General features: G+C 49.9%; 1 protein-coding gene across 2 annotated transcripts; it reads right to left on the reverse strand.

Annotated features, from left to right (window-relative positions):
• Positions 1–13,600: 13,600 nt before the first annotated feature.
• Positions 13,601–21,623, reverse strand: MBD-like (methyl-CpG-binding domain protein 2). Of its 2 annotated transcripts, none has more exons than XM_037224458.1 (7): positions 21,569–21,623; positions 19,073–19,256; positions 18,601–18,750; positions 16,692–16,839; positions 15,410–15,526; positions 15,005–15,133; positions 13,601–14,666 (listed from the first exon to the last, which is right to left on the reverse strand). In XM_037224458.1, exons 2-7 carry the CDS (start codon positions 19,183–19,185, stop codon positions 14,568–14,570), a joined length of 756 nt encoding a protein of 251 aa, XP_037080353.1. In that variant the 5' UTR covers positions 19,186–19,256; positions 21,569–21,623; the 3' UTR covers positions 13,601–14,567. The 2 variants fall into 2 exon arrangements, with proteins under 2 accessions (XP_037080353.1, XP_037080352.1); XM_037224457.1 differs by having other exon boundaries at positions 21,530–21,586.
• Between the last annotated feature and the right edge of the window lie 414 nt (positions 21,624–22,037).

A 22,037-nucleotide genomic window follows, 5' to 3' on the forward strand; every position in this document is an offset into this window, starting at 1 on the left:
TATATATATATATATATATATATATATATATATATATATATATGACGTTTCATGTCGTAAACCTATTTCTAGTGAGATAAACGTGTGTGAAAGCAGCCATTTTCTTGGCAAAGTGTTTGGTATGTTCAAAACTTCTTAAAAAACATTTTCAATCCCCTATAGCATTTGTTGTTCGTGGAAACAAGTATTAACGATGCGGAGGTCCATAAATGTGCCGGAATCGTCCGCAGGCCCGCGCTTTCAGCAGAGCGCCGGGCAGTATTCCAATGAAACGCCGCTTCTTAGAAACCAGATACGCTTGAGACATATTATCACTGGTCAAATATACGCGATGAATGTTCCAGAGGCCGCTGAGTATCCGACCTGATAGCGCGAAGGAATATATCGCCAAATAAATTGGGGAGGCCGCATCAACGAGCCCCTTCCCCCTCTTATCAGGGCGACAAACAAGTTTGAGCTCGACATGGCCATGACACTCACCTGATATTGTCCCCACAACTGACGTCTCAACAAGAATATCGGGACCATGGTCAGCGTAAAAGTGAAGCCCATCAGGGGTTTGATATTTTCTTTGCATGTGACACATCGGAAATCGAAGAAACCTTTTTTCTCGTGGCGTGGAAGTGTTTTAACCTGCACTTGATTAACTAAAACGGTGCTTATCATCATTCGGTACGTCATAGTTGTCATTAACAAGATTATCGACTTGTCTATATTGAGCTAATAAGCAGTCTGGCACCGACACACTATTGTGTCGGTGCCAGAATGTTTGGCAGCCCAATTTGTGTGCATCAGAAACGCTCTGTGATTTTTCATTCAAGGTATATTTCGGTGTGTCTGGTGTCCGCAGTACCAGAATGTATTTCAACAAAGGAAAAGTATTTATTTACAGGTTTGGCACCTGCAAATTTTTAATGAAATATGCGTCACCTCTCCAATTATTTTGCAGACCACGCATTCTTTTCTTTGTTGGTCGTTCGGCAAAGGATAGATTTCCGAAATATTCAAGCGCTTCTTTGGCATTTTTGTATTTTTTCGAATTAAACAGAGCTTCAAATCAACGTATCCCGTGTACACATGGCATGGTGAAGTGGGGTTCAGACATTGTTAAGACAGTGTACTACGCAACGAACGCCAAGACTTGGAAACAGGTTTGCATGTACAGATGGATGCCGAGCTTAAGGTGTAGATACCTGTATAATTGTTCGGGACTGACGTCACATGCTTACCTAGGCATGATGGGATGCATTCGTCAGGGGTCAAATACGACCAGCAGCGACGTCTGCCTAATTTGAAGAAAATCGTTTGAATTTTTGGCGCCTTGCGAGTAGTTATCTCCCGGATAAACCTGGGGTATATGCGCGCCTATGAATATTTCGTCGGTCGACCGAAAAGCATTGAAAAGATAACCGGCCAGACCGATTTCCCATGCTGTGATGAATTTCAAAATCAGGGTTAGGGGCTTAGAAACGTGATATCAAGATCAACCGAGCGCAGGCCATTTAGAAGTTGTAGAGTTTTGTGGCACCGGCGTTAAGGTTTTCTGGCTCACGGGTAAGTCCTGTACGGGCTGGGGCCGGACCTGTATTACTGGGAAATATACGGGCTCCCGACGGGCCAGGCCTCTGGGAGGTTGAAGCTAAAGAACTACGGATTCGCTGATGCATTCACTTTGGCATTGTTCAGTTAATATTGAAATCAGTTATGCATTGCTATGCCAACTACTACGTGGCTAATGGCGTGCACAGACACGTCGATTGTGTCCTCATGCGAATACCGTTGTTCTTTCAATGATGATTTTGGCCTCCAGTGTCGGTTTGGGTTGCCAAAATCTATCGTTATATCACAAGATTTAGGTGGAAAACTGAATATTGCGCAAAGTCGAGCTTTGTAGGCAAAGTTTGACAGCCATGTTTACCATGCTTCTCAGATTAAGTGCTATGAGATAAATTATATCAACATCAAACAGAAAATTATTGGTCATCGCAGTAAAGTAAACTAAATCCGTTGAGAAGCGTAAACGTATACACCATCGCTAACGACTGCTTCCATGCACTGACTTAAGTACTTTTTCTGACCATACGCTGTTAAGATAGAAAAATACACTACGTTACATTAATGAGATTTCCGACGTTAACACCATTCCTGTATTTCTTCCACTCTGGAACATATCGCACAAAAAGTGTGTGGTAAATTCCTCGTCGCCTATCTTGTAGTGCAATCAGATGGAGCCTGTAACCCAGAGATATTTTTTAAGCTCATAGCCCCTCCCTTCATACCACATTACGATTGGCACATCTTATGGTTACTAAGAAGGCGATCCAAAGCAACAAACACGGTGATCGGTGCGGGTACCTTTGATTTACCGGCGTGTGAGTATGTTCCAACAAAAATGACCCTTCTGTTCCGTGGGAATGGATACCCAGAACACCGAGCGAGGGCTGACGCTTGCGACACACGCTCTAGATTTAACGCTACATCAGGCTCGCAAAGAAGTTTAACAAGCAAACCAAACAAAACTATACGTGTGAACTCTCGTTCAAAGACGACTAGCTGCGCAAATAGTTCAATGACGCCGCGCGCTTGAGTTGTTTGCACCATCTGCGAGTAGCGTATACCAGCCGTCCCAGTTTAAAGTTTATGCTAGTGAGACTAGCGCTAGAGACACCCACGTGTCCAGCGTGGGGAAAATTTGTCATATACGTATTAATGGTCTGAAATAAAAATGAACACACAATAACGTAATACACAAACTCTCTTGTAATCTCTGCCCATGTGAACATGTAGGCAAAACAAGGCGTAGCATTCGCAGCCGAAAGTGCGTATTTACACCTCGGAGATGCGCGTTTACGGAGAGCGTACGCACCACTAAAAACGCATGATATACCAACACACAACAACGGAGCGTGGCGCAACGAATATCAATCTGAAAACAGGACGCGGATCCCAAGATCAGATAACCAATGCGCATTGGTAAACATCGTCCGAGGTCGAGCACACAATCAGCGTCGTGAAATTGGGTTTGAGCAGCATTGTTCAGACAAAGCACGCCAGAAGTAGCTTGATTCATTTCTCGGTACGGATCATCGAAACCCCCCTGATTCTGATCCTCGGTACGGATCATCGGAGCCTCTCGGCTTAACCGCCTGTGTCTCGGGCGGTAGCAATGCCATGTCTGTGGCGCTGGAATCTGAATACCCGGAATGGCAGCGAAGTTCGCACAAATGCAATGCTCGTGGTGCGTTATGTTCGTGGTAAGTAATTTTCTAACATAAAACTATGTAAGGGCCACTGCAACCTTTCGCTCAGCCGTCTGTGTGTCGTGCAGCCTTAAGTGTACAACCGCGCATCGGGTGTGAGGATGTGGGAGCCTTGAGTAATTTATCATGCTGGCATTTTGGGGGTTGCGGTGTCTGCTTAGAGAAGTATAACATCCTGGTTGCAAAAAATGACGCAGCTAAAAAAAACGACTGGGAAACTCTGCCTTAAGCCAAATAAAATGTCGCTGCTCCACTTCATCAGCCAGTGGCACTGCTTCACCCACTACCCGTACATCAGCAGCCGTTCGGGCCGTCGCGCTACTCTGCGGGGGAGGAAAAACGGCATGTGGGACTGAACTTTCGAAAGCCGGGCATTCAACGACCTCGCTCGCCCACTTACTGAAGCAAATGCACGCGGTCGGCACCACAGCCACCATCTCACCCAGCGACCTGCTGTGTGAGATTGTGCTCAAACTGCACAGTTCATGGGCTCTGAGCAGCAGGATGTGCACAAGCCGCCGCGCGCGCGAAGGGAGCGAGTGTGGCTGGAGGAGCTGCAGCGGCACCAGAGGCAAATCATGCCAGCATTGGGCCTGACTAAGACGGGTCCGAAGACGGCGAAGGCGGTCTCGCGCGTGTCTGAAGGAGCTCGGTCACTAGGTTTCACACACTATCGACTCAATCTTCAGCGGGCAGCTGGTCCGCCTTGAGGAGTATCATGCTTGCAACTGCATGTCGTCGTGGAGGACAGGCAAGCAGCGTCACCGAACGTCATCGCGGGCCTCGAACGCAGGACAGCCACCCCTAATGGCGACGAAATGTCGTCCCGTCCGGACGCCGGCGCCCACGGCCCGCCGACGCGCTTCGAGTGGCCAAGCCTGGCGCTGATGACGCTGTCGGCGCGGTACCAAGCGGCGCCCGGCGAGTGCAGCCTGCTCGCCAGTCTGAGCCAGTGCACGGCGCCAGAACTGCTCACTGCCAGCAGCCGGTTCGGCCGCGGGTGCCGCACTGAGCTGCGCAGCCGCCGGCTCGTGACCGGCCAGCCCAGTGACAGCATTGGTGACAGGGAGTCGGGCGGCGACACCGTCTGCAGCAACGCCAGGAGACACCTGCTGGTCTACAGCGGACACCTGCTGGTCTACAGCGCACCAACAGGAGACACCTGCTGGTCTACGGCGCACCAACGGTGCTGATTGTGCGCCTGAAGGCATCTGGGGTATACAGCTGGAGCCTGCGCGAGGTCAACCCGCACGTGCAGCTCAACGAGAGGCTGAACCTGCGCAGCACTGCTCCTTCATCTGCCAGGACGTGCCACAGATGTGCCCCGGCCCGCGACGCGTGCTCTATTCATTGTTCGGCTGAAGGAACACAGTGGCAAGCTGAAAAAGGACGCTACGGCCTACGTACGCGTGCGCTACCGCAGCGAGCGACCCGCCGTCAGCTCCGCCCTCCTCACTGGCCCGTCGGTGATGTGCGCCAGCTGGCCCGCGCGGCCGCAGCGCATCGCTCCTGTCCGACACGTCCCCCACCCTGGAGCAGGAGCTGGAGCAGGAGCAGGAGCAGGAGCAGGAGCAGGGGTCGGAACCGAAACCGGAGCAGAAGACCGGCTGGTAGTTCTACGCCAGCGATGTGCACGCAACCAGGTTACGCTGGGCAGAGTGCTCAAAGGCCAGGTGAACATTGTGTTCCACGGGCACATTTGCAGAAATGTTGCTCATGCAAACGTAATGATTCTGGATGGATCAGAACAATTACTTAGACCTTGCATGACCCTTTATGATCAATTTGGAAATATGAGTGGCATGCAACTCAATAAGACGAAGACGCATGCTGTCTGGATTGAGAGTTTGGAGCGAATGCTCCACTTTTAAAGATATTGAAGCAAGCACGAGCCATAATGAAGTAAGCTCACTTTCAACAATTGGTGTACTTTTAAGTGAAAAGACCACCCAAGACAACACAATTTCTCTGTTTAGTAAATATTCTCGTCATTGCGTCATGGTCTGATCACGCCATCGTACCTTACACAATATTGATTAACAGCCAATTGACGGTCGTTATATCCGGAAATTGTGCTCACGAAGGCTGAATATGGAGGACTGGACAACTATACATGCATCAGCCTTGATCGCTGCATGGCTGATGGAATGCCAGGATTTGAATGACTTTATCATGGTGTCATGGATGCGTGGGTGATTTTGAAATGCTTTCCCCGAAATACTCTGTACATCTTCGCGTGCGTATAGCTCAGAAACTTGAGAGCTTAGGTTTTAAGAAGGCCATGGCTGTGGACTGCACCGAATGGTCTTCAAGATGGCCATTTCAGTTTAAAACCTTATACAATTGTGGGACACGCCATTTTAGGTGCAGAGCACTACAATTATTCCCTGAACATAATCTGAACTGGCCAGTGGAGTCAGTCGAGTACATAATGGTGGAGCTGGGTCCCAACGTAGCGATCTGGTAGACTTGAACTGTCCGAGAAAAACTGAAAAAACTGAAACAGCGCCTTGGTATTTGGAGTGGTGGGAATCGCGCTCTTCACAGAAATATTTGTTTTGCCAAATCTGAAGCGCTGTTGCAACTCGTACACACGATGTTATCTTTCGAAAAGCCGGAAAGGTCTCACCTGTATGAAATAACAGCAATAATATTCCATTTCGTACAGAAGCGGAATACTAATTATTATTTATACATTTCTTATTTTCAAATATTTTGATAGAAGGAAAAGATTCGTGAGACAACATTGAAGAATGATTACGGTGACGGGCGTTTGAAAGTGCCCAATATCGCCACCCAAGCAGACAGCCTTTAAAGTTTCCGGGTCAAAAAGTTTTAAATCATTGATGAACCGGCTGCAAGGTAGAACAGAAAGGTTTATTTAAAGTTTGGACTGGGGCAGTGATCGCATGGACAAACATTAAGCATTGAGCAGAACATCCTGCATACACGGTGCATGCATTCTGGATGAAGTGACTTGGTACAACGCCGAATTAAAACTGGGAACAATGGCTTATCAGACGGGGAATTACCGGAATGAGATGTTTTTTTTTGCGTTGTTTCGCCTTGTGACGTGTGTCTTATTTTGAAAGCATCACTGCTCTGCGTCTATTGTCAAGATCTGACAAATTTGCGAGTGATCCTCGATCGTCTGGCGGACAGCTCCACTAGGTTGTATTGACGGTTCTGTCGGCGGAGTTTTGTGCCGGTTGTCTTGTCATCTGCTCCTGCCCATGTCAGTGGCAGGACAAAACTGCTTTCTGCACTTTTAACAACATAATAAGAGAGCTCGAGAAGTAGGACTGCAGCGCGCTTAATATTATCAGGTCTCTGCGGAGGTTCCAGCGGAGTGACGAAGTTGATTTTGTGCTGCTCTTGTGCAGAGTATATCGGCAAATGAGGGTCAAGTAGTTCGCATTTAACCAGGAATGAGGTTGAAATTTTGCTTAAGCTCGATATGCGCTTTTTATTTTTGTGAAATACAATGCAATTTGTGTGATTAAGCACAATTTAATGAAAAGGTCGGCTGAACCGAATCCACTACGTGTGCCTCATGCCTAGTATTGAGGAGCTGCCTTCATTTTGTATTTAATGCTCTGTTGATTGTATTGCTTAGATGAGTTGTTGTTGATCGTCCGTTAGATCATCCGTACCTAAACTGTACATGATTTAAATTTGAAAGGTGTATAGCTGGTATGATGAAAAAGCAGATGATACGCAAGTTAATGATATGAGTGACTTCCCTGCCATCACAGACCCCTCTCGTAAGACTAGAAGTCTTCGAGTCAGTGCTTGGGACAGCAACGGAGGCCGAGAAGCTAGGGACGTTTTACGATCATCAGAAACGCACCGAGTCATGTGGCTGCGCCAGGGAGCCCGTGCACATCCCCCCTCCCCCTTCCTGAGGTTTTATTGGATACCTTGGTGATTATGTAACATGGGATGCTGAATCTTTTCAGTAGCTGCCGTTATGAAATTGTTGACCATGCCGTAGAGTCAATATGACTTTTTCCGAAAATGTCGTGAGTTATGACTCCCTTGTGAAAGTTATGTCACACAGACTTTTTGTCGGATCGACGGCGCAGCCTACTTGTTGGCAATTGGGTCACGTTTCTTCTTTATTTTATAAATGTCGACGATTTTGACGTCATTGACATAAGCGATGTTAGGCCTCATTGTGTATGGGCGTGAGTGGTTAGTCCATCAGAGGTAAAATGGGCTTATACGTGTCTAATTCCATTTTTGTGCGAGATTAATGGCTTATATGAATGGCCCCTACCTTAGCGTACGTAATGTAAAGCTGTGGTATTTTGGCGTGTTATTTTTGCTCGGCAGTGTGATAAGAAATGGTTGGGTCTTTTTGATAACATCACATTTTCATATGGTAAAGAGCAAAATGCTCTGTTGAAAAGGTCTATGAGAGCTGCTTGGGGTGTGACAAGTATGCGGGAGCAAATGAGTGCCTACGTTTTGACCTCCACTTTTTTAACGACGACAGGGTGCCAGCACCATTCACCAGCATGGCGTGGCGTCCATAGGGCAAATTTGATATATCTAATTAGCGTTCCGCTTAGTAAAATAGTAAATATGCTGCTGCCCTCGACGTGACCTGGCTGGAGGCAGGGTGGCCTGCGTGGGTTGTAAAAAGCCCCCATCAGGTTCAAGGAGCATGGAATGGAAATCTAAGAATGGCCAGGGGCGTTAGGCTCGGCCATTCAGCTGTGAGCCTGCCATTTGTTAAATTTGCTAAGCTAAACCTAAAGAGCTAAGCATTAGGCTAAACGTTCAAGAAGTTCGGAACTAAGTTATGTCACGTCAAAAAGACATAGAGACATCTGGTCAACAAAAAAACAACACAAGTATCCATCGAAGTTGGCTAACCTCAGGTTCCGTATACATCCTCGAAATTAATCTTACCACCTAACCTCCAGGAACTTAACTATTAATGAGATCTCGAGACTGATATGAGCGTTCGCACGCTTTGTTCGCGGCGCTGACGAAAAATGTAGCAATTTTAATTGTCTATCTTTTGCAGTTTAAATCACGGTTCTAGGTGTCCTGGTTGTCGAGATATGGCGCAAAATGTAAAAAACGGCTGGTAACGAAATCTAGCCTGCTGGCTCCTGCGCGCGTGAATCGCAACACGTGCTACATGACAATTCCTGCAACGTGATTATCTGCTCGAATGTCTATCAACGCATGCCACTTTCCAGTGACTGCGTGCCCTGGGTGTTGCGATGTGTTACAAAACTACTAAAACTGTCGAAATACGAAATTCATTATTTCCGTAGCGTGTAGGTGTGACAGGTAGCCTGTGCGTACACACACGGGGAAACACACGACTGGCCGTTTAATTCCTTATGGCGGCATACCAGTCCCGTGCGGCTACATGTTTTGAGTGCGGGAATGCGACCTAAAACTAAAACCGACGAAATCAGCGACGTGGATCTTTACTGCTAGCATGCGCGTGGAACGTGGCACGTGCGGCATTACATCTTACACCACATGATTGCCCGTTAGATTGCCTATCGAAGCATGGCACTCTCGAGTCGCTTCGTGCTCAGGCGGCGGGAATAGCCGAATGCATAGTTCAATACTTCGTTACCATGACATGTGCCACGTGTTACCAATCAATGTCATCTTACTCCTGCCACTCCCTATCGAAGCGTGCCACTTCCGAGTGTGTCCGCGCCTTGGGTGCCGAGATTTGGCACAAAACGTCTGACCCGTGGAGGAGAGCAAAATCCATCTTTAAGCACGTGCCACATGATACGTGCGAACGTAGCATTTCTCATGGCACATCTTAACGTGCGACTCCCGAACCGCTTCCACCCGCTGTTGTCGAGATATCGATGCGAGATGGCATAATCGGTCGAAGGCAGTTAATTACGACAGCCAGTCACGTGATCACACAGCCGTTTAACCTTGAGGCAACCGCCGGCGTCGGCCGGGGCACCGGACAGCACTGCCTCGTCGCGTCGTAAAAAGTCGCCATGTAACCAATTAGTCTAGGCTCAGTTGGGAGCGAACCATTGCAAAATATCATGAGCAAAAGGGTGTAAAAGGGAGAGAGAATGAATCAACCAACACACTGATGTAGTTTTCAATGTTAAAGTATGAATAGTTTTAACAGTAGCGGCTTATATTCGGCGCCGACTTTTAAAACTTGGCCGTTCGCAACTTGTCTGCAGTTTGCAGCGCAACGGTGCGCTGCACAAACTTGCGGTGCACAATGATAGAGTAGTCGCTTCAGTTGTGAATGTTGAGGGAAAAAGATTCGCGTTTCTACCTCCACTGTGTGCCGAGGAATAGCTAAAAACTTAAAACCCGTCGAAAACGGCCAATTAGCGGCTTCTTAATGTTGCTGGACAGCGACTTCCTACAGCTTCGTTTGTCGGCCTAATTCAGTGGCTCACTACTCTGTCTGAATGACATCTGCTTCTACATAGTTCTGCTCCTGCCTTTTACTTATATTAATCAATGGTAGTGTAGTGATCCTTATAACCGTTATGATGCTTAATAATCCCTATCCTTTTGCCCATATTAGTAATTGACTTCCTTTCACCTGGACCTGCGTCAGCATTGTGGTTAAATGCAGCTAGTTGTGTTTTGTTTTTTTTTTGTTTTGTTTTTCAGCCAATTGTTTAGCATGTGTTCATTGCAATATGCATGCGTCACCTTTCCCTGGCGTCCAGCACAACTAACTAATATTCCAATGCTCACCAATTTAGTCTTTATCGGCAGAGGTTGAATATCAGAAGGTGCACTGAATGGAGGCATAGTCTTTTGATATATCACCAGGTTTCTGAACGGAAGCTCCACATTGATATGGGACTTGAGCTGAGAGAGTCGGACTGTAAGGCACGAACAGGTTTGCGTAATGTGCGATGTGTAATCTTTTAATATTGTCCCTACTAAAGCCCCCCACACCCTACTTCCCGGGCTTGGACGGAATCAGTTTGTGTTGCATTCGCTTTCAGAGTTCACTCTTCATTTGACATCACCAGCGATGACCAGGAAAGGAAAAACCTGCGCCTGTCCTAGCAGAACACCACAATATGGCTGTGCGGCGGTTGGCTCCGCTCATACACGCCGGCAGCGTCAGATCGCCCGCAGGAGCACTGCCATTGGGCTGAAAAAATCAATCGGCGGAGCGCGATTGGCCAGTAGAATGTGACGGCACAGTATTTGTCGGGTGAAGATATGATCAGAAACGTCAATTGGTCTGGATATTTTTTTCATAGTTTTGGTGCATGCTTTTCAGCTCGTTTCGTAGAAAGAATGCAAGTAGAAGCATAACAAGCGTATCCTCCTCCTCATACTCTATCTATTTGAGGCAGTCGAGAATCGGCAAGCGTTTCTTTTGCATCGCAGGCTTCTGCTGGTAAGCGATATTTAATAGCACTTGCCTATTCATTACCATTAGAGTCATACCATAAAAATTAGCACCTACTTATGTCCGTGTCTTGGGGCTGCACAAGCTCGGCTTTAATTTCATGACCGTTAGCATTAGCGTGGATTAAATGAGAAAGCGTCACTGGGATGAGCATCCTCACTAATCTATATTTGTTATTGCACTCAAGTTTGGGGACGACTGAGAGGATGTTAAAAAAAAAACGCTGCCCTCCAACTTGATGTTGTCTTGGCGCCTACAGAAAGATGGCAAAACACGCACAGGAAAACGTCCAATGAGCTTGCCTTGCTGGCCGCATCCCAAACCACGCGTTACCATAAAATACAGCAGCGCAAACAGTTCATCATTCCGATTACGTTGACTTGCGCCTACTGTGGGCTGCCCACAGCGAAGCGCTGCTGCGCGGTGCGCCCATGCCTTCCGCGTGCGCCGGCGTCGCTGCCGTGCCAGCGCCCATTGTGGGCTGCCCCAGCGAAGCACCACTACGCGGTGCGCCTGTGTTGCCTGCGTGCGCCAGCGTCGCTGCCGTGCCAGCGCTCAGCCGCCGTACTGCCACGGTCACACGCATCCGGCATTGCCCAACACAAAAACAATCGCGGCTGGCGGCGTCCAGTGGCCGCAGATAGAACGTGGCCCATTAGCGAATTCCCGGCCGGTTATTGGAGAGCTGGGAAAAACACGAGCGCGGTGCCACAAAACCGCGCGCGCCTGCGGGCCGACGATAACGCTGCGCCGGGCACGGCATCGGAATATTAACGGCTCGGGGCGCAGCTGGCGGCCGCGCGTCGCAGCCCTGGAGGCTGGCCGTGGCCATCTTAGCCGGCGGTCTGTCCGCCCCGGACCGGGACCGGACCGAACCAGACCAGACCGGACCGGACACATACGGCTGTGAACGGTGTCGGATGGGGGCACGCAGAGCAGACAGATGAGTGGCCTTTGATCCGTCAAATAGCTGAAAGTTGTCGGGTAAGTCGATGGTTATAGACCATTTGGAAGCTGCCACGTTGTCACGTACTGTTGCGCGCATGATTGTTTAGTTTGAAATGTCGCCCAGCTGATATCACCCAAACCCTCTCCATTCTGAAAGCATTGCGCGAGGCTAAGCCGAGGACGCGTCACTACACGTTCCTCTGATCGACCCAATCGTCGGGTATTCCTGTTCAAGCCACATCGTCTTTTCCTGGATCAAATGGTCATTTTCAATGGTGGAACCCCCTCAGCAGAAAGACATTTTGAGCCGAGGCCACCTACTTCTGCAAGTTCATAAACGGCACGGATAGCTCAGCCTCATTTAGTTCAGAAAAGGTGCCGATCACTTAGGCATACGCCTAAGCCACAACATCGATCCCACACAAATAAGTTTTGCATTCAGTCGTAGATGACCTGAGCAGTAACACAGGCCACGGAGAAGTCGAGGTGAGCGCTGGAAGTTTCCGAACGTGCGCTTGCGGGTTAACGGTAGTGCGGTGGTCAAGCTACACGTCTGGGAAACGGGAGGATCGATACACGTGGTGCCCGCCCTTCCTGCCAGGGGGTGAGACAGGCGGCGCCATAGAGCTTCAGCAGCTGAGTGCGTCTTAAGGCCCAGTGATAACAGCGGACATCTTTCTGCGAGACATGCTTGAATCTGGGTCGAAGCTCGACCGACTCCAAAGTCAACAAACGTCAAGTTAGAGTGGAATCGAATCCTTCAGCGAAGTGGAGTGAGTCGGAGTTAGGGCATGGCCCGTTTGGTTTGAACCACCAACGAGTTGACTCAGGTATAAGTACAAACACAAACTGAGCGGATTATGGCAGCTTGTATGTGCGCGAACGGAACATTAAATTCGTGCATGCATTGCTATCCCGTCATCAGCATGCGTCACGCATCCATCTATGCATTCCATCTGATGGTATGATACAGGGCGTCGGTGATTTGGGTCATTTCGCGCTCTCACATACATCTCAAAGAATGCGTCTTCTTTCAAGTCGCAAGCTGATGTCACCAGAGTCCGCTCAATCCGGAACGTTCCCGGAATTACACTTTGCATTTACCTGGGAATCGTACCACGCCAGCAGGTCGCTGACAAAAGCGGTCCGCCCCAGAAGTTCTAGCACTCATTCCCTGTCAATAGCAGACGTCGTTGTCCCACCATCATCGCTTTAGCTTGTAAATTCTGAACGCCTCCGCGTTATGGCGGTATAGATTCCGAGACCGGCAGATCCAGTCCCAGCCCGGGTCTGGCCCGTCGGGGTGCCATCTGGCGCCGCTAATGGTCCGGCCAGCGCCGGCGGTCGGCCGCTCCAGCAGTTGCATAGTGAGTTCCGCTGGGACCGTGGCCGTGTGCTCATGTTCGCAAGGCCTCTCACCGGGGCCCCGGCTGACCGATGGACCGGCGCTACCGGAGAGCAGTGGGACGCATCGCCGCGGCCACCCTCCCCGCCGGGACAGGCCAGACGCCGCGTCCCTCGCGCGCCGCGAAGCCTGAGCGCCGACGCACCGCGCGGTCAGGGGAGCGTCGCGTGGTGTTTGATCGTCCCGCCGGTTTTCCGGCCGCCGGCAGGCAGATCCCACGCGACACTTCCGCCGGCGCCGGCCGCTCTTCCACTGATCGTCCCTTCCACCGGTGCTGACCGTCTCCCCTCCCTCCCCGACTGATCGGATCGGGCCCAGCGGCCCCACACGGACAGAGGCAGCTGACAGGTGTTTATTCATCGGACGCTGGAGACGTGCTGGGGCAGCGGGCCGGACGCCACAGCTCCAGAGGAGTAACGACAGCTCATCACGCCCCAGCGACTGCGAGGGGCCCCGAGCACGCAGCTCGAGCTGGCCCGACGCGAACCGAGCCCGGCCCGGGCGGCGCGGGCGACCCCGGTCAGGCGCCGAGGCACATGGCTCGAGCGGCGCGGGCCCGACGCGAGCCGAGCCCGGCCCGGGCGGCGCGGGCAACCCCGGTCAGGCGCCGAGGCACATGGCTCGAGCGGCGCGGGCCCGACGCGAGCCGAGCCCGGCCCGGGGCGCCCCGGTCAGACTCTGCGTCTCCCAGACGCCGCCATTCAACACACACAGGATGACACAGCGGAGCCTTCTGCTCACAGACAGATCGAAGTCATATGAACACGAACACGGCTGGGCACAGCGTGGCGCTGTGACAACAAACACTTTGTGAGACCACGTGACGGAGAAGAGAGCCACTATATAAAAATCGGGAACACTGGTCTTGACAGAAATACATACAGATATTTTCTTGAGCTGGCAATTAGCGCTCATTGCCGACACTCGCCACCCCTGATGACGGAAATGAAAGATCATCCGAGCGCGCCTGGCAGACAGACAGAGCTACGCGATCATTCGAGCGCGCCTGGCAGACAGACAGAGCCCCGTGATCATTCGAGCGCGCCTGGCAGACAGACAGCTGGAGCTCCGTGAACACTCAAGCGCCCCTGGCAGGCAAACAGCTGGGGCTCCATGATCTTTTGGGCGCACCTGACAGACAGGCAGCTGGAGCTCCGTCAGCCGAAGGGTAGCCGCCTCAGGCACGAGGTCCGGCCCACACAACCGCCAGCACGGGCCGGCTCAGGCGGCCCATCACGGCCTGAGCGAACTCGGATGGTGATGCTGTCCTTGGTCGGCGCAGAGAAACCCTGACGAGGTTCGTCCGACCGCCGCACGGACCTTCTCTGCAAACCACATCTGGGGTCTGGCATCACTTGTGACAGCGGCAGCAGCGTCCCCTCACGCCGCGCGTCCGACTGACTCTGGCGGGGTGAAGTCGGCGACCTCCGCAACTGCAAACTGCCACAACGGCGGCGCCGGGCACGCCCACGCGGCGCGGCTTTATGAGGGAAGAGCTCCTCTTGAGAGACTTTTCCGGCGGCACGTGGCCGGGCGCTGGAGGCACGAACGGCGCAGTCTAGGGGCGCAGGGCGCCCAAGGCGTTCTCCAGGGTCTTCCGGGCGCGACAGACACGTTCCTCCTGTAGCCGCACGTCCTCCTCCGTGATGCTGATGCTCTGGAGACGGCCAACAGGGAGCACTCAGGGAGGGCTCCAGCGTGGACAGAAGGGATTAAACGGGTCAGCGACGCTGGAAACGTAACATTGTATCTACGGCGCCCATAGCCGGCCAAAAGACATATGCGATCATGTCCCGATGATAGTGCCAATAACGACCGTGCCAACAAAGACCGTGTCTTGATGACCTAATAGGAAACAAACGGATCAGAGAATCATAAATGAAGATGCGCCATATGTTTCTGATCAGCGTAATAGGAAGGACGCCAAACATTGACTCCCACGACCTTGCGGCGATCGTATTGAATTTCAAATACGCGACAAAACATTTAAATTACCTGCACGAGTGGTTGCTGGGGGTTCATAAAGACGCCGGGGTTCTTTTCTAGCGCCTGCCGGGCGGCTGCCTGGCCAGTAATCGGCGTGCTGCCCGAATGCAGCGCCGTAGCCAGCGACTGCAGAGCCACCTGCAACATTACCGCAGCGTCGTCAGCGCCATCTTCCCCCACACAAGCGCGAGCGTCCCGCCAAGCTTCTGGTGAACCGGCAACAGCGCGAGGACACAGGTCTGCGCGGTCGTAACGGCAAGCTCGAACGCTTCCCACACCAGCTCAAAATCTTCAGAGCACATAACCTCCCAGCACAAACGCACGCCCAGCAACACAAACACGCGAGGCCTCAATAGCTCGGTCCGAAAGTAAAGCCAGAGCGCGCTGAGCACCGCGCCGCCGGCGGAAACGTACCGCGTCGTCCGTGTTGGGGCCGATGTGACGCAGCGCCTTGGGCAACTGCACGTTCAGCAGCTGCTGTTCTGAGATGTCGCAAGCGCGCAGCCCCTGCAGGCTCTTCTCCCAGAAGAGCTGCCGTGGAGCCGAGCAGACGAGCGGCGTCAGAGGCGGCCGGCCGGCGCAGCCATCAGTGACACCAGACCGATCAAGGCCCTCAGTCGCCGGGGTGTTTAAACAGCGTAACGGGCACTGCGGCTGGAGCGGCCAGCCCAGGCCTCATCACTCAGCTCAAATAAGACGCACCGAGTGATTATTTAGGCGCCAGGTCCAGCGCTTGGGCGACAGGCGCGGCGCTGCCAGTGCGTGCTCATACAGCACCCACTCATAACAGGTAATTACGGATACCGATTGCACCGATTTACCTTTCATGCCAACTACGCGTTTGGTCATGCAGCATCCACCAAAAACGAAACGCCCTAGGCCAATAGCAGCCATAATCGTGACACTGTGAAGAAACATCTGGAATCTTGTAGACGATAATTGACTCGGTGCAGCAGCCACGCTGCGTTTTCAAAACACCGTTCGCAAGTTCAGGATTTGTTGAAAATGTGTACACTTCAGTGCAAACATGAAAGGATGCAAATGTCACGACACTTGTAACACCTCGAGAAGGTACGTTGCAGCTGTGGGGGAGACACTACCACAACGGCTGTTCTTGTCACTAAGCTCTGTTTTCTCGGCCAAAATCAGCATTGCCAATTGGTCATTTTTTAAATCAATTCTGGTTTAGACCTTTTTACTTGTTCGTCTTCTATACATCATTTCCCACCTGCCGTATCAGCACTGCGGTCACGGGAATAATCGGTAAAAAGTTACGTGTTTGTCTGCTACCACTTGATCAATTTATAAAATGACAGCTTCGCATAAATAACAAATCACATCAATTTTTCAAAGATGGTATGGATCAGTGCAAAATGACTAATCTATATATATATATATATATATATATATATATATATATATCACTTCACCGGAAAACGGGGCCGTCTTGAAGTGTTGACCGCAGTAGCTAACTTCCTGAAGGGAAACACATTATGGGAGCCGCGTGTGGTAAGTGTCCGGAGAAAGCTAGTGAAAGTTAGCTTTTCAGTTTCATTACCACGTGGCGCACAATTCTCCTGCGCACAGACTGGGCCTACCCTTGGAAGCTCAGCATACTCCAGAAACTCAGCGGATTCGGCTGCATCGCACGAACGGTGGACGCGGTCCAAGGGCCCCGCCACGACTGGCACCGCACCTGTTTGGGTTTCTCCTGTTGCCCGTGCTTGTGGTCGGTCTTGACCTTGCCGTCGGGGAAGTTTTTCACCAGCGTGATCGGCTGCTTGAAGATGGATGCCGTCTGACGGATGGGCGGCATGAGCAGCGCGTCACTGCGGATCCCGCGCCTGCGGGGCCGCCAGCGGGGTCAGATCGGCGCGAACACACGGCTGGAGAGCCGCCGGCGGGGTCAGATCGGCGCGAATACACGGCTGGAGAGCCGCCGGCGGGGTCAGATCGGCGCGGATACACGGCTGGAGAGCCGCCGGCGGGGTCAGACTGGCACAAAGCACATAGTTGTGTTTCGGTGTTGGTTCGGCATTATGAATTGGGAGTTCGCTGAAAATGGTAGAGCTTCGGCATACCAGGATACAACTTTGGGTGTTCCATGCCAGGATATTTTTGGGTCAGTTGCAAGGACGCACACACTTACGCACATGCACACATAAACTGTTCATTATGCGCGGAAGATGTCATTGTTTTCGGCACCCTTGCTAGACACTCTTTACCGCCCGCTTGCTGCCAACCAGGATACCTGCCGTAGCACGTAAGTGTACACCACGACTACTCCGACTCCTCGTGCACGGTGGTCAGAGGACCGCTCAGGTGGCCAGGGCGAGGGCGTGCCCTCCGGGTGGGTCACCGGACCAAATCGTTTATATCTCACATTTCACGTTGTTTATGTTTCAATGTTTATATGTTTATATAAACATAAACACAAACATTGTTTATATAAACATCATGTTTATATTTCAAGACATCCCATAACCATGAATCCGCCGCAGAGATTGCTGGTTGGCACTGCGTTAATCCCGTGGCAGGGTGATCCCTCCCCAGCTGCTCTCATCTGCTGGATAAGAGCCGCTCGAGGGCCTACACAAATCAAGCTCGAATCAGACACCCCCAACTATATTGATACGCGTATTACCAACTGCGACGCCAAGTGGTGCAGTACACCAGGCGCCGACGGGTAAAACAACGTTATCAAACAAACATTGGATGCATTGAGAAAAGGCAACGCTTAAAAGCTATGCTCGCGGTTTAGGATGAACACGTTAGACGCTTCTCGTCGCCGTCGTCGCTTCTCGTCCTCGCCGAACGTCTTCTCGCGAGTTACGTTGAGCCACGTTGTTAAGGCTATGGGCGTCAAGAAACAGTCATATAATCATCATCATTAGCACTGATGTCCACTGACAGGTTTGTTTCCACGCTCATGCTCGGTACGTGCCATCGCAACCTTCCGGCTTTGCCCGTCCGTGTTCCGGGCAGCCCTCCCCAGCATCGCGTACGGGATGTCGGAACGCAGTCTGAATCACTGAAATGCTTGTAACGTTCGCGCACTGATGTTGAAGTGTGGTATTCCTGGCAACCAATTAGACGCCCACATCTAAGGGCCAGCAACCTTGTGCCTACAAGAGCTACTGCATATTTCATCAATATATGGTTCCAATCCAGACATCGTATGATAGAAAACTCTTAATGCTTGCAAACTGGCATAACATACGAAAATATTGGCATGACAAAAACGCATACACACTGTATCTGAGACTAGTGTAAGTTGAAATTTTGCCCTCTTACATCAGGTGTTAGAGGGGGGGGGGCTTAAATGATCACTTGAGTGCCTAAGTCAACATCGGGTGAAGGGAAGGGGAGATCCCAAAAGTAAATGACGCCCTTTCTTTGTGGAAAATTGGTCTATGAAGGCACAGATGGACAACCGCTGGAATAAACAAACACTGTGAATGTAGCGTATTCATTAACCAAAATAACAGGACTTCTGTATGTGGGGAATGGGCTTTGTGCTTTAGGCAATTACTGGCATATAGCCTGACAACAGCACCTGAGTCCCATTTCAAGAGGCCCAGACCCAACTGATGACAGCATCTTACCCATAATCGACTTGAGACGTCTTTTTCAAGCGCAGATCCTTCTTGACATTGGACATTTTGCCAGTTTGAAAGTCAAAGTAGGTAAGGTCGACAGAGTTGCCCAGGGCACGGGCTAGCTCGGGCTTGGTGCGGAACTTCTTCCCAGATGGACTGCGGAAGGAAGCATTACGAACTTGGCCACTGGTGCACACTGAGAAACAGTACATGTCAAGACAGGTTCAGCCAGAGCTGCCTGTTCATCCTGCCAACCCACTCAGCTACAGTCAAGCCACCAGCCTGGTTGTGTGCTGTACACATTGATGTGCCAATGAATTGGAGATGCAGAACACTGTCTTGCAATGGCAGTGGTACCTGCCTATTAAAAAGTGCAAAAACAGGTAACTACAGTGCCAAAGTCAGGTTAGTATACCATAAACTGCTGGTTCACTGGCTTATACCAACTTATGCACTGAGCTCTCTGAGCACCACCCACCTGTAGTAGAGCACATCGATTTTGCCAGCTGAGATACCTGACTTCCTGCTGAGCTCTTCACGCTTCCAGCCATGCGGCAGGAATGAGCATTCATATCTCTTACGTTCAGACATGACTTCAAAAGCCTGTTGCTGCTGTCCAGAACTGCAGCTGCTCAGAAGTTATGCCAATCACAAGCCAGAACCTTTGCAAAGAAAATACCAGTTGTAATGTACATGTACATATGGAATGTGGTGGTGGGGGGGAGGAGCATATATATACATACAATTAGGTCCCACATGGGATTTTCCCACACAGCCACATGCAAAGTCAATGAATGTTCTCAGCATTCATTCTTTTGAGCTTACCATACATTACTGTACATAACTGTAGAACAGACATGGGATGCAAATGGAAAAACAATACTGTTCCTTGACTTAACCAGCAAAACATGCCACATATTGACATGCACTTACCTTACCCCTTACCCCTTCCCACCATATGGTGAGCACTTTCTGCATAAGCAACTACCAATAGAACAGGGCATACAACAAATCAGTATGCATGAATGTGATAGTGTATCATAATCCTACACCTACACCTACCCTAGCATGGCTTACACCTCCTCTCCCACCACACACACATGACCTTTATATGGTGTGGCCACTCACAACTATTTTAATATAATCACTTCACAGCAGATGCAGAATGCTGGGACATGATAATTTAACTGCACAGCCCCTTAGCATGGAAACCAAAATAACCTAAAGCTATCATTAATCCATTAGTATTTTGAAGGCAACTGAATAGGAAATCTGATAGATAAAAAATGTTTTCAAAGCAGAAAAATCTCCAATCAAACAGCAATAAAATCCGCCCACCATGTCAGACACTCATGTGCCTTAGTGGCATTCACAAGCTCAACCAGACACCTAAAAACAATTTGGGATGTTTTGCATGAAATTAATACAGCAACACTTTTGGTCCTTCAAACATTCATGCTCTATGCACCAAAATTAGTGGCAGCTTTACACCAAACTCAAGGAAATCAATTCATGCAACACACATGCTGATGTTTTTGCCACAATGTTATCAATATGTTTGCCGCCTCCGTGGTCTTGGGGAAAGATGCTGGACTCATAATCCAGCGGCACTGGGTAAGAGTCCCAGAGTGGGCACATTGTTTGACCCGACTGAAACGGAAAGGGTTGCAGCATTGTGCTAAAACCTCCGCATACCTGTCTGGCGAAAGGGAGGAGGCAAAATTAGCTGTTGACCCGGACGGCACACTTGGGTGGTGGGTTCGGAGTTCACGCAACACGCTATGCTTAGCAGGTACTCTAAATCCGAAGTCACCCATACAAACCATTCGGGATAAATTTATTTTTTTTAAAAATACCTGGGACACTTTTGGCATAATGTGCACACCCTCCATCCCATTACCATGTAAAGCCATGGAAAAAACTATCATGATTGTCTAGCAATTGTAGATCCCTTTAAATGTGTAAAAGCCAATAATCTCCACATGCACTGGATTGCTGAAGTTTGATCTATAGCTCTCTCCACTTTCCAGGCACCAAAGGCACCAAGCACCAAGCAATTTTTCAGCACCAATCCAATCACATCATGACAAGTTCAGCTTTGGAAAATCTGGCAGACATCCCTGTGTGCAAGCCAGCTGCAAGACTTTACCTATGCACTACATCATTTTGTACAAATTTTGGAACATCTGATTACTTGCAACCCTGGCAATAGCATCACCTGAAGAATAGCACATATATATATATAACTTGCATTATGGACCCATCTCAGAAAACTGACAAAGCTTCCTGAAATACTCCTTTGCACTTTCAATCACTGTAAAATAATGTATATGCAAAACATGGCAAGTCTTGACATGATTTGGATGAGACAGGGTCACATGAGAAACACAAGTTGGGATACCCCATTAAAAGTTTAAGGCAGAAAATCCTGAATTGGAGACGCTCACATTATCTTGGGAAAGCTCACCATGCATTCAGTAAAACATTTCCATTCAGTTCCAAGGTAAGAGTTTAGATGACCTGTTTAATGATTAGCCATGATATGTTCTGCCTTAAGAACAATGATTGATGTATGATGCTCCTTTGTAACATTAGGCAGCAATGCATACCATGACCAGTGACCCTGTAATATTTTTGCTTCAGCACAGCTTCTGTCTAAGTTAGCTGTCCTTTAGTAATATGTAACATTGAAAATGTTTGATGCTTGCATGTGTAATAGCGTTCAATGAGCGACCATAATTTCTCCCAATTGCAAGAGGCCATCAGCCACCACAGTGAGTGTGCCATTGCCCACTCTTTCTTAAAATTCTAAGGAACACTACAGACAGGCCACTTCCGACGATAAGGTTAAATCAACAAAACCAGAGCTCTGAAGGTACAATGTCTTAATCATAATTTCGCGCGACACAGACCAACGCTGCCCAACCAAACTTATGCCACACCGACGCAAATGCTGGACAGTACTAGCACGCACCTCTCTACCTGCACGAACTCCGCGATTCGCGAAGCGAAGCGTCCCAAGCGCCGGTTGTATATCGCGTTGGGTTGCGTGCTATTTGGTAGTATTTCGGATCCAGAATATGGTAGCTTGCAAAAAGTTCTGAGGTTTTCCTTTATATCCAGAAAGTTTCGTGACATGATCGGTTATCCCTGCATATATGTGTGCTTTTACAAACCATTACCACCTTAAGTATCAGATTTATTTGTTTTACACATCCTTGATGTTTTTATTAAGGAAAGAAAACCGTCTGTACCGTATTTTTCTTTGTCCGTAGCTGCCCTTTAAACTAATGTCCCTCCCCCCATGCTGTTGCTATGCCAAGGTGGACTCGTCCGCGGCCTTTACTTCACGGTGATTGGTTGAGGTGATATTTCCCAGCCAATCACCACGACGCTTTATGCCATCAGCTGATTTCCTGGCCAAAGCTGCACGTTTTCGATGT

This window comes from Pollicipes pollicipes, unplaced genomic scaffold (assembly GCF_011947565.3).
Source record: "Pollicipes pollicipes isolate AB1234 unplaced genomic scaffold, Ppol_2.1 Scaffold_4881;HRSCAF=5763_pilon_pilon_pilon, whole genome shotgun sequence".
Lineage (NCBI taxonomy): Eukaryota > Metazoa > Arthropoda > Thecostraca > Pollicipedomorpha > Pollicipedidae > Pollicipes > Pollicipes pollicipes.

Bases quoted from the DNA above. Each gene is read 5' to 3' on its own strand.
- MBD-like (XM_037224458.1), bottom strand. From the start codon at position 19,185: ATGTCTGAACGTAAGAGATATGAATGCTCATTCCTGCCGCATGGCTGG. The intron at 16,840-18,600 runs GTAAGATGCTGT...GCGGCCCCGCAG, and splicing joins ACGTCTCAAGTCGATTATGG to GCGCGGGATCCGCAGTGACG. The intron at 15,527-16,691 runs GTGCGGTGCCAG...GCTCCACGGCAG, and splicing joins AACAGGAGAAACCCAAACAG to CTCTTCTGGGAGAAGAGCCT.